Raw genomic sequence first — 12,051 nt, forward strand, 5'->3', positions numbered from 1 at the left:
TATTTGTCTAAGCTCTTGCCTTCCTTTCCCTTTCTAGCTTCGTTCTTGTTACTTGGGCCAGCCATCCAGGGGATGTGGCACCTCCCAATGGCACCATCGTGCTAGCCCAGGGTAACAACATCAAACAGTTGATTCAAGGAGGGATGTTTTTAATGTAGGGCATAGGTTTTCTGGAGTGCCTGCGTTGTGCCATCCCAAGCGGAGGGCGATACCACCTTGAGCCTCAAGAGCCTTTTTATCCTGGCAACTCTATGAATTCACAAAACGCATATGACTGTCATTGCAGAGCTACCACTCCGGGCGCCAAGATCAGCAAGTAGTTCCTCATAGGAGATGTGCAGTACAGGCAGCATCATACCACCAGGGGGCGCTGCCCAGCTGGTCTCTCTCCCCCATTTCTCAAGGAGGCTGATGGGAGGCAGAATGAGGAGCCCTGGATGCAGGTTTGCCCTTAGGCTGCGGTCCACGGGCAGCTAGTCTGCACCTTGAAGATCTGCCACCTCTTGGGCTGGGAATAGCAATAACAGGGACTCTTCACGTCACTTGGGTCCTTCACAGTTTGCCTCCCGTTCCTGTACATGCATTCTATCTTATAACTAAGGGGATAAACCCCAGATAATGAACTAAGGCTCAGAGAGGTAAAATGGCTGCTTAAGGCCACACAGCTGGTAAATGGCAAAGCAAAGATCCCTCCTAGGCTTGCCTGCTGCCAACCCCGGGGCCCCAGTGTCTGACCAGAGGAGAGGCAGCATGGTGAGGGGGCAGGAGGGTGTCCTGGGAGACTGGAGCCAGGTCTGAGTCTTTCCCTTCCCATTCCTATCCATTCCCTTCCTCTCTTCCCACACTGTGGGATTTCAGCAAACTGCTCTATTTTGGGGAACGATGGCAAGGGGCTCAGGCAGCACAATACTGAGAGCCCTCGATGCTCAGCCAAGATATGTGCTTTTCCTGGAGTGCAGCCTGGGCTCTCTAGGGATGATTTTCAGTCCTGCCAGAGACTTCCACACTAGCCACCCCAACTAGCCATCAACACTGCAGCCTGTAACTGCACCCCTAGTCTGGGGGCAGATGCCAGGATGCAAGGAGCCAAGGCAGCGTGCTAACAGAGGATGCCTGAGGCCACCATTCACTCTACATCATCACTATGCTCCATGCTGTACATGCAGCCTCATGACAGCCCTGTGAGGCACAATATTATGGTCTCCATTTTACAGGTGAGGAAACTGAGGCTCAGAGAGTACCTGAGCAACTCTGGAGAGGGGGAACTGGCTTTCCTCCCATCTCTGCCACTGACTGACTAGATGCATGAGGACTGGGCAAACACGGATCTTAGCCTCTGCTTGGGTTCTGGAGAAGGTGAAGAAGGGCATAAGGGCTGGTTGTCCTTCAGCAAAGGTTTCCTGAGCACCAACTCTTGGAGATAGGGAGGAAGGAGCCCGCAGGCTTCCAGGAGCTCACAAACCTAGGGAGTCAGCCAGGTCCTCAGTGAAGGATAAATTGCACCCATACCTGTGAGTGAGTATGTGCAGAGGACAGCAAGAGTGAGACAGGGGGCTCTGGTGGTCAGCCAAGGTTTACAGGAGGAGGGGGGACTGGAGCCAGTCATCAAAGGGTGAGGATGAACATGCTTTGACGCAGGGAGATGTGGGAGATCTATGAGCGAAAGCCAGGGCATTAGGGTCGTGGGCTGGGGCGGGGGAACAGCAGGTGAATGATGGCTCCTCTCTGGGGCACCCTCTTGGTCTTAGGAGAGAGATAAGGTGCAGGAAGACTCTGGGTGTCCATGAAGGGGGGTGCCCCAGGGAGCACATGCCTTATGGAGACCCATCTCAGTGGGAAGAAAAGTAGTTTGGGATTTGCTGTAGTCAGAAAATTTCATGCCTCCGTGTATGTGAATGTGTATGTGTGAGTGTATCTTTGAAGCCCTATGTCAAAGTAGTTTTGCCTCCGCAATCTCTTTTCCCTTTCCCAACTACCCTGAGAGGTTGGCTGGACAGAAATATTATCCTCAGGGACAGAGGAGCGAAAAGAACCCCAGTGGGATGATGTCTCGTCCACGGTCAGGGGGCTCAGTAGTTGAAAAGCCAAGGTCTATCATGGATGGGCTCCTGGCCCCAGCTCTATGCTTCTGCCCCAAAACTTTTGCCTAGACTGCTCTCCTATCTCCCAGGACCCTGCATGCCACAGGCCACCAAGCCACCTGCCTTCTCCTGCATTTTTACAGGAAAACCCCAACCTGGTTTGGTAGGTATGGGGGCAGGAGTGAAGGAATGAAACCAGAAGATGAGGTGCAGTGGCTGCAGAGGCCAGAGCCCAAGACCAGGGTTGAAGGTCCATCTTCTTCTCCCAAACTGTTTAAAGTGCCCACCACTGCCTTAAGGAGGAACTGCCATAAGAAAGGACCTGGGATGGGTAAAGCCCTGTGCTGGTCCTCCAGGGCAGACTTGGAGAAATGGTCCCCCTAGCTTGACCTCTCCTTTCCAAATCTCCAGTGGGATGGCACTGAGGACTGAAGGTCTGGGGGGAGCAGGGAGTCAACTTCTGCTTCCTGCCAGTAACTGTGGGCACTTGCAAAGCTCTCCCTTAGTGCCGGACACTGCTCTGAGTGCTGCACACACATTCTCAATCTTCACAACCACCTCGGCAGGAAGGTATAATTATTACCTCCATTTTACAGGGAGGCATAGAGAGGTTCAGTGACTTGCCTAAGATCACTGTAAGTGGAAGAACTGGGGTTCAAACCCAGGAAATCCGCCTCTAGGAGCTACTCTGCCCCTGTTACTAATAACTATTATAAGCTAAGCCACCATTTGACTAGTACCTCCGGTGTGCCTGGGGCTCAGCTCCTCACAGCAAGGCTGGGACTTGGGCACTGATGGCCTGCACATTTCTCATTTCATAGATGAATAAATCCGGGCTTAGCAGGTGGCCTAGCGGGAGGCGACTTCACAACCTCACAGATGCTAGGTCCACCTAAATCCGAAGTGTCCATTCTACTCAGCCTCTTTGGGGGCGTCTTTGACTCCCTGTGTGACACTGGGAAAGCACATTTCTTTTCAGAGCCTCAGTTTCCCTATCGCTTAGGTCTTCTACTCCTGGCCTCCCTGCTCCAGCGAGTGCCAGAGTGGGTGGGGTTGCGGTGCTGTGGGAGTGAGGGTCTCAACTGCTCAGGACCTTTTCCTTCCCCCACCTTGTGCTCCCCCTCCCCCCACAACGTCCCTCGCAGAAGTTGCCGATCCGCTTTTGCTTTTTTTTTTTTTTTTTTTTTCTTTTTCCTCCAATGGTGAGTTGGGACGGAGAGCTGCTGGGTGCAGAAGGTCGCTGGTGCATCACCCAGAGGTCAGCTAGCCCGGGTAGAGAAGGCCCAGGTCAGATTTGGGGAAGGGCCCAAGGGCCCAGAAGCCACGTGCTCCGGGCAGTTCTGCTGGGAGCGGACCGTCCTCTGGGGAAAGAGAAGCGCCCCGGATTTGAGGAGGGGGCGGGGAGGGGGAGCCTGAGGAGGCAGGTTCTGGACAGAAGGGATGGGGGTGGGGGGAGGTAGAGAGGACGCGGACAAAGGAGGCGGCCGGCAGCCCAGCTGTTTTGAAAAATGCTTCCTGTTTCTTTAAAGGCGCTGGTGGCTCGGGCGGCCGGGGCTGGGGAGGCGGCGGCGGCGGGAGCTGCCTCCTCTCCGGGCGGCGGCGCTGACTGATCTCGCGAACTGGGCTTCTGTGTAAACTGAGGCTAAACAAACACAGATGGAGCGCAGCGGGCGTTCTCCAGAAATGCTGGCAAGGCGGCAGCGACTTCAGATGACACTCTGAGCGCTCCGGGAACGGACAGCCCGGCGGCTTCGCGGAGCCGGCGGCGCAGCTGCCCCGGGCGAGGGGGAGAGAGGGAGGGAGGAGGGCGGGCGCGAGAAGGGGGAGAGCCCGAGACTCCCAGGCGCTGAGCGCGGCGGCGGCCCGGGAAGAGCCGGCGCGCAGCGTGCAGAGAGAGCGCGGCGGGCGCGCGGCCCGGGCAGCCCCACGCCCCTGCCTCTCGCGCTGCCCGCGCCATGAAGCACATCCCGGTTCTCGAGGACGGGCCGTGGAAGACCGTGTGCGTGAAGGAGCTGAACGGCCTCAAGAAGCTCAAGCGGAAAGGCAAGGAGCCGGCGCGGCGCGCGAACGGCTATAAAACTTTCCGATTGGACTTGGAAGCGCCCGAGCACGGCGCCACCGCCACCAACGGGCTGCGCGACAGGACCCAGAGGCTGCAGCCGGTCGCGGCCCCGGTGCCAGCCCCGACGGCGCCGGCGGTTCCCTCAGGTGGGGGTGCGGACCCAGCCGGGGAGCGCCGGGGCGCCCGAGCGTCGGAGGTCTCGGACGCGCGGAAACGCGGCTTCGCCTTGAGCGCAGTGGGGCCGGGACTCCCCACGCCGCCGCCGCCGCCACCGCCGCCGGTTCCAGCGTCCCAGGGCCAAGTACCTGGAGGTCCCGAGGCGCAGCCTTTCCGGGAACCCGGCCTGCGTCCCCGCATCTTGCTGTGCGCACCGCCTGCACGCCCCACGCCGTCGGCGCCCCCTGCGCCCCCGGAGTCTTCAGTGCGCCCGGCGCCCCCCACGCGCCCCGGGGAAAGTTCTTACTCGTCAATTTCACACGTAATTTACAATAACCACCCGGATTCCTCCGCGTCGCCTAGGAAACGGCCGGGCGAAGCGACCACCGCCGCTTCGGAGATCAAAGCCCTGCAGCAGACCCGGAGGCTCCTAGCGAACGCCAGGGAGCGGACGCGGGTGCACACGATCAGCGCAGCCTTCGAGGCGCTCAGGAAGCAGGTACCAGCTCCCAGCCGCACACCCTCACTGCGCCCGAGGGATGGTTGCGGGAGTGGGTGGGTGAGTGGCGGGGGAATTTTCGGTCAGATGAAGGTGTGTGTGAGGTGCATATTTTTCCCGCCCGGTCGGCCCCAGGGCCCAGACACATTTGAGCCCTTCTAGGGCAGTAACCTTTGTCACAGCGTTGGTACGGATCTTAGCTTGCAAAGTGAGGGCAAAGGTTCGAGATCTCTGGCGAGGCACAACCCGGTTCTTCCCCCAGCCCCCCAGGGTGACCCTGTCTGCGCGTCTGACTTCAGCCCTCATAGTTCACTTTTATGGCAGCGAGTTATTTGTCTCCCCGGGTCCCTTGGGCGCGGTGGGGAGTGGAGAGAGGGAATGTGGGAATCTGTCTCCAGCGAGGAAGAGTGGGGAAGACCCTTTCCCTTCGGGCATTTAGTGTGGTCTGGATCTTGGAAGGCCCAGATGCTGCGGAGGGGTGGACCTAGTTTTGCTAGCCCCTTTTCATCCCCTACGTCCCAAAAGTGATACCCCTACACTCTGGCTGCTTCGGGGTTCTGCACCCTTTTCCCTGGTATCCTTAAGGATCTGGGTTACAAGCCTGCGTCCCCTCCCCAGGGGGCAGCCTCAGGAATTGGCTGGTGAGAGCCTTCCTAGGGGATGCCCTCCACTGCTCCCTTTCACCTCACGGTGAAGCAGGTAGGTCTACTGAGGGGACCGGATGGTTAGGGGATCTTCAGAGCCTAGTTCTGAGGTGGGCCAGGGGCTTCTCAGTTTGGGGCTGGTGGGCACTGCCCGTACCAGCGTCCTCTGGGGGGATGAGTGACGAAGAACATTTGTTAGAGAATTACCCTTAGAGGAGAGGGGCAGTTTTGCAATTACACTTTAAACAAGACTGGGACTGCCCTGGGGTTCTAGACTTCTCATTTTCTTAGAAAGAAGGGAGATCTTAGAAGAGGGTAGTAAGTGCCCCCTGCCCCCAGCCCCACAGGGCATGGGGATGGATTAGGGGTGGATGGGACTGGTTTAGATGTTCAGGTTTTTTGCTACTCTATAGCTGATTTCTTGTGTGACTCCAAGAAAGTAACTCAGCCTCTCTCTTTAGCCAACAACAAAGCATCTTAGAAAACATGATCTTCTTTCTGGATCCCACTCTCTTCTTCCTCCTGCGGGCGGAGTAGACAGGGACATGTGTCCATCCATTGGAAGGGAATTGAGCTCCTGGGAGAAAAGAGGCTCTACGACTTGAGCCAAAGTGTCTTGCTTGGGCTTGGGTAAGATGCTTGGTCAGTGAGGTGGCCAGCCACACGGGTTGGGACCCTGGGCAGTGGGCCCAGTGGAACATTCAGGCTTATTCTTGGACAGCAGCTCTGTGTCTGAATGCCTGGGGAGGGTGGCAGCCTGTAGAGTGTCCTACAACCCACCCCAAGGATGGAAGGATGACAGAAGGGCAGAAAGATGCCTGTCCACTTGCTCCCCTTGCAACTAGGGAAACCTCCCAGACTGCGGAGGCCACGTGCCTAGAGCATCACAGCCGGTGAGTAGCAGGGCAGGGCTGTCACCTAGGTCCCTTTGGCTGCCAGGTCAAGGCCCCTTTTGCCTCGTTCATTTCTGAGAAAGTATTCATGGTCTCTGTGTACTCAACTACATCTCATTCACCCAGTGGCTTTAGCTTCTTTCAATAATATTCCATCTTGTTTGATCTTAACATCCTGGCAGGTTGAAGTAGCCCATTCAATGGAATGGAAAACTGAGGCCTGGAGAAGGAAGGAAGGAGACTTGTCCAAGATCACCTAGTGGGTAAAGGCAGATGACAGCAGTTTCTGGAATGACTGCCTGGCCAAATGCTTTCCACCGTGCCATCTTTGTATCAGTGTCAAGTTTATTAACAATCAGAAGCTGGTTAACACGTGGCTGAGTCAGAGATGAGATTATTTAAGTCCTGGTCCCTTTTTGCTTCTACCCTTCTTGTGGAGAAGTTCTACATAAAAAGGACAGATTCAGGGACATACCTATGGCTATGTCATGATCATTACACGTGCCTAAGAGCACACACAAATACACGGTCACAGAGGTGCCTGCTCCTGTTCGTTCTCTCCTTGCTCAGATCGTTCTGTCCCTTCCCCAGAATGCTGCTGGGCCATAGGGGGCATCTGCCTATTGTCTGGGAGGAAAGGAAATATGGCAAGGGCACTCGTGGTCTCAGAGCCAGGGGCTGAGGCCACACCCACCATGGCATCCATCTGATGGAGAAAGTCCTGTGTCCCGAAGGAGCTCCTTCCTCCTCTGGGCCTCAGTCCCCCACCTGTAAAAGGTGCACACATCCACATCCCAATCCAGATACTCCAGTCCACACAAGCTGTCGCTCTGGTTTGACTGTTTGAAATGGGCCCTTGGCAAAGGAGGGAAAGGAAGGAGGATGGTTTTGCCTGAAAGAAGGGCTTGGCCATCATAGCACCGAGATCAGTTCTGGGACTGTGGCTGTAATCTGGGGTCTTGTTTCCCTCAGCAGCTTCCTGGTATGGCTAAAAGAGCACTGGATGAGGAGTTCAGAGGCCTCCTCTGGGTTTGAATCATGCCTCTGCTGCATGCTTTCTGTGTGATCATGGAAAGTCACTTCCCCTCTCTGGGCTTTAGTGGCTAAAGCTGGAAAATGGTGATAAGGCTCCCCCCAACACCTCCCCATAGCTTCTTTGCAAAGAGCAAATGAAAAAACAAATGGGGCTGTAGGAGGAATGAACAATCCTTGAGCATTTATAGTGTCCTCAGTGCCAAGCAAAGCCTTGAGAAATAAGTGGAAATAAATATTCTATAATCATTTTATTTAAAATTTTTAATGTTTATTCATTTTTGAGAGAGAGAGAGAGAGAGAGACTGAGACAGAGTGTGAGTGGGGGAGGGGCAGAGAGAGAGAGAGAGAGAGACACACAGAATCGGAAGCAGGCTCCAGGCTCTGAGCTGTCAGCACAGAGCCTGATGTGGGGCTCAAACTCACGAACCACACAATCATGACCTGAGCCGAAGTCAGACACTTAACCCACTGAGCCACCAGATACCCCTATAATCATTTTAATAACAATGATAGAAGCTACCATTTATCAGATGTTTGCTTTGGGTAGAGCACCAGGCTAAGCATATTATGTGTGTTAGTTCATTTAATGAAATAGGTATATTATCCTCTCCCCATTTCACAGATCGTGAAACTGAGGTTCAGAGAGCTTATGTGAGTTGGCCGAGGTCGCAGCCTTTTGCCACCACGTGGGGCCTTGCGGGTTTTGTACTGCACATCTCCTTGGCGAACAGTCTTTAGATTTGTGTGTGTTGGTGCCTTCTTGGCATGGTGTAGGCACAGCCTGTGTAGCTGTGTTCCACTGTCACTGTAGGGCCGGGATTCAGACCAGAGTCAGTGAGTCACTCTAGTGCCCAGGCTTTTAAGAGCTCTGCTTCTCAGGCTTTTGAATGCCCTGGAGCTGTCCACCCTCAGCACCAGGAAGCCTCCTGTTTGGTCCAACGCACTCTGCTCTTAACCAGAAGGGGAAGTGGGGGCAGCTGCTTGGCCAAGGAAGTGCAGGTGGGGAGAGGCCCTCTGGTCTTGGTGGGGGGGTGTGCGGGGCAGATGGTCAGGCCACAGCACATGCCACCAGCCCAGCTGCGTAGGGCCCTCCCTGCCGCCTCATGTGAAGGCCATGTGTGCACAGCTGGGCCTGGCCCGTGTGCAGGGCTGCTCGGGGCCAGGTGGGAGGGGGTCAGAAGGAAAGCCTGGCCTTGCTGGGTGAGTGAGGGGAGAGGCCCGAGTTCTGGCCTCAGCCTCCTGGCAGAACACTGGGACATCTGGTGTGAGTGCAGATTTCCTCTCTCCCCTCAAAAGCCCCTCAGCCTCGATGGAGGAACGGTAACCTGACAGGGCCGAGGCCTGGGGTGGTGGTGAGGAACCCTCAGGGCCTGCTGAGGTACCTCTTCATGAGCAGGGAGCCAAGCAAGTTGGACCTGGGGCCCCTACCCTGCTGTCTCCCAGGGGATCCTCACCGAGTGAACTCAGGGTGGACCATGAGGGGGCATTGGGATGGTGCCCCCAGCCCTATACCTCCCTTAGCCCCTACCCCATAGGATGCCGGGGGCTGTGACCCCACAGCAGCCAGTGCGTACCTCCTCAGGGAATGGGGAGCAGGCCAGCTTTGGGGACTCCATCCACATGGTTGAGGGGTGACAGAGGGCTTTACTCTGCCCCCTCATGACCACAGTCACCAGAGTGGCTGTTTATTGAGCCTCATTGCACTGGGTGAAGTGCCTTACCTGAGCCTGTTGCACATCTCTGCTGTCACCTTCCCATTTTACAGATGAGGACACTTACAGAGAAGTTAAGCGAGTGACCAGGACTTGTACCCAGGTCTGTCTTGCCCTGGGGTCATGGCTCTTAACTACTAAGATCTAGGTTCTCAGGGTCCAGCCTCACGGCTGTGTAGAAAGGGGATTTTCGAGAACCTATTTCGGTAGAACTTGACAAGGACCTCGCACGGCCCTGCACCAAGTGGCTTCACCCCAGGCAGCCAGCACCCACTGAGAGATTAGAGAATAGTTTCAAATGCAGTCAGGGGCTCAGCTGTGTGCCATGACATGGTGATATTGGAGCTCGGTGGGTCCGGGAGTCCCGATGGGCTACCAGGAGGGAATCCTGGGCTGGGTCTGAAGAGGGGGAGGGCTTTGAGGACTTTCCCGCAAGGGCTGGTAGGTTCTGGACTTTGTTTCTCTGTAGCAACTTCCTATATTTGCCTGCTGGGCTCCCACTGTGAGGTAGTGGGTATTCTGATGATCATTTTGTTGGTGAGGAAACTGAGGTCCTTTACGGTTATGGAACTACCTAAGGTCACATTGGATGGCCAGGAATAGAGCCAGGTCCTCAGGCTCCCAGGCCAGTGCCCTTCCCACCGTCTCCTGCTTTCCAGAGCCAGGAGAGAGTCTGGCTTGGGGTAGGTGGGATGGAATGTTTGCGGGGGCATAGGGGACCTTGTGAAAATCCCCACCCCTGGTCCTCTGAAGCTTGAAAATCCTGATGGGGTGAGCACGGGGCAGGTCCCTTACTTTGCTGGAAGTTGGGCAATCTGTCAGGAATTGAAGCCAAGTGACCTTGCTGTCTCCTGTGCCCTGTGTCCTCTGACCAGGGTCACAGACAGCTGCTGAGGGGTTCCCCTGCAGGTGGTGGGGTCGCTGGTAATGCACAAAGGCTAAGGTCCCATGGGATTATCAGTCCAGAACTCTCCATCCCCAGCTCAGAAGGGCAGGCTGCCGGTGCCCTGACCTTTGGCTATAAAGGCTCATCCAAATCCTCAAGCAGTTGCTTCCAGCTCATTGGAAGGAGCCCAGCTGAGGCATCAAATGCTTCTCTGTAAAGTGGAAGTGATCATTTCTACCTCACTTTTTAAACATAAATATAGGCATTGTATTAAAACTATAGATAAATAAAGTTTAAAGATAAATATAGGCACTGTATCAAAAATACCCTTAGTAGATCACAGTAAACAGCAAGAGGTGGCCCAGTCCCCACAATATGTGGAGTCCCCAGGCATTGTCATCCCCACTCTCCGGGTGAGGGAACTGAGGCTCAGAGAGGTGAAGGCACTTGTCCAGAGTCACACTACTGATAAGTGTCTGTGATTCAGACCAGCTCTTTCCACCCTACCTCCACCTTCCAGAACTAGGACCTGCTGCTAGATTCTTACTCTGTAGGAGCCAGGCCAGGCCAGGCTGCTTCTGAACGGGGCTCTGGGGCTTAAAAATTCCAGGAGGGTCTGGAATTAACCAGTGGGCTGAGGAACACCTCCCTCCAGGGGAGGGGAGGAGGAGGAGGAGTGAGCTGTCCAAAAGGTGCCCTTGGTGTCCCATATATAGCCACCTGTGGTGGAGGGATCCTGGGGAGCTCAGTGGCCATGTACCTTCCGTGGGTACTAGATAGATAAGCTGCTGGCTTAGCTTAAGCTCTTAGCTGAGTGAACTGTGGTCCAATACGTCACTTTTCTGTTTCTTCATGTGCAGATGGGATAACCATCTTTATTTGGGGGAGGGTTTTAAAGGGGGGACAAACGACCTGTGAATTGCTCCCATAGTACCAGATATACAACTAGAGCTTGATGGATAGTTTCCTTGTCAGATGTGGATTTTGAAAGAAGCAATGGGACAGAGTGACAAAACTGGCCCCAAGCCTGGCACAGGAGCCCCTAGGTTGGCCTTGACCTCATCTGTTGCTCTGTAATCCTGCAGTGACCCTGGATCCCCACATGCGGCTCCTTCCTGAGATCCCTACTCCCCACTGGCAGGAAAGCCCCTCTGTTCAGGGGCCAAGAGCTCAGTGAGCTGGGTAACTCCCGGCGTGGCTCCTGGGTGAAAACAGCAGCAGGGACCTGTGTCACAGAGCTGCGCTCAGTGCCCGAGGGCCTCTGCCAGATAGGCACTCCCTCCTGGGGTGCAGAGGAGCCAGAGGTGCTGGGCTGGCTTTTGAGATCCCCCCCTCCCTGCCTCCCAGGATCCCTTCTGTCCCACAGACCTTGTTTATTTGTTCAGGCTGATAAAGCAGGATTCTCTGGACTCTGGCTGGGAACAGGCAAAGTGCATTGTTCTGCTGGCCTTTCTTGGCTTTTCTTGGATGGGTTTGGAGCCTCAGCCAGGGCTGGGCATGGGAGGTGGGAAGGGGGAGCGCACAGGAGTTGGCATGCTGTCTGTCACCAAGCGGGTCCTCCTTCAATTTCCCAGCTTGGTGAGGGGCAACTCCTTGGCTGCTGGAGGATTTCAAAAGGAGACAGCAAACCTCGCCTCTGACGTGGGTGCCATTTCAGGACCCCAAGTAGTGGGGGAGTGGGGCGATGAGCCGGCATTGTGTCCTGGCTTCCGGCCTCTTGCTCCTCACCTGCTCTGGGGCCCCTCTTTGGAGACGTTCTGCAGTAATAACTCACCGACTTGTATCAGGCCTTCCTCTGTGGAATGTATCCGTCATCTCACTTAACCCTACCGTGCTGCAAGGGCAGTCCTGGGAGCATCTGAAGAGGAAACCCAGGCTTGGAAAGGTGATGTCACTCACCCTGGTGAGAGCTAGAGTCAGGAGTTGAACCCAGATGACCAAAAGGTACGTGTGCTTCAGCTCTACCCTCAATAGCTAATCTTTATCCTCCGAGAGAGGGAAGGGTTTTGAACCCATTTCTAAACATTCTGGAGACACCTGGGGAACATGGAGGTAGATCAGTCATTTATTTATTCATTCATTC

The 12,051-nt window shown here is 55.3% G+C and overlaps 1 protein-coding gene across 2 annotated transcripts in view; it reads left to right on the plus strand.

Moving 5' to 3' along the window:
- The first annotated feature begins 3,549 nt into the window (after positions 1–3,549).
- The window catches only part of ATOH8 (atonal bHLH transcription factor 8), a 32,222-nt gene continuing 23,720 nt past the window's right edge, over positions 3,550–12,051 (plus strand). Inside the window, exon 1 of one of the 2 annotated variants that reach the window (XM_015075799.3) lies at positions 3,550–4,798. In XM_015075799.3, the coding sequence (XP_014931285.2) occupies positions 4,037–4,798 (762 nt within the window). In that variant the 5' untranslated portion in view covers positions 3,550–4,036. The remainder of the gene's footprint in view (positions 4,799–12,051) is intronic. The other variant, XM_053200862.1, reaches the window with a different exon arrangement.

Source organism: Acinonyx jubatus, chromosome A3 (genome assembly GCF_027475565.1).
Source record: "Acinonyx jubatus isolate Ajub_Pintada_27869175 chromosome A3, VMU_Ajub_asm_v1.0, whole genome shotgun sequence".
Taxonomy (NCBI): Eukaryota; Metazoa; Chordata; class Mammalia; order Carnivora; family Felidae; genus Acinonyx; species Acinonyx jubatus.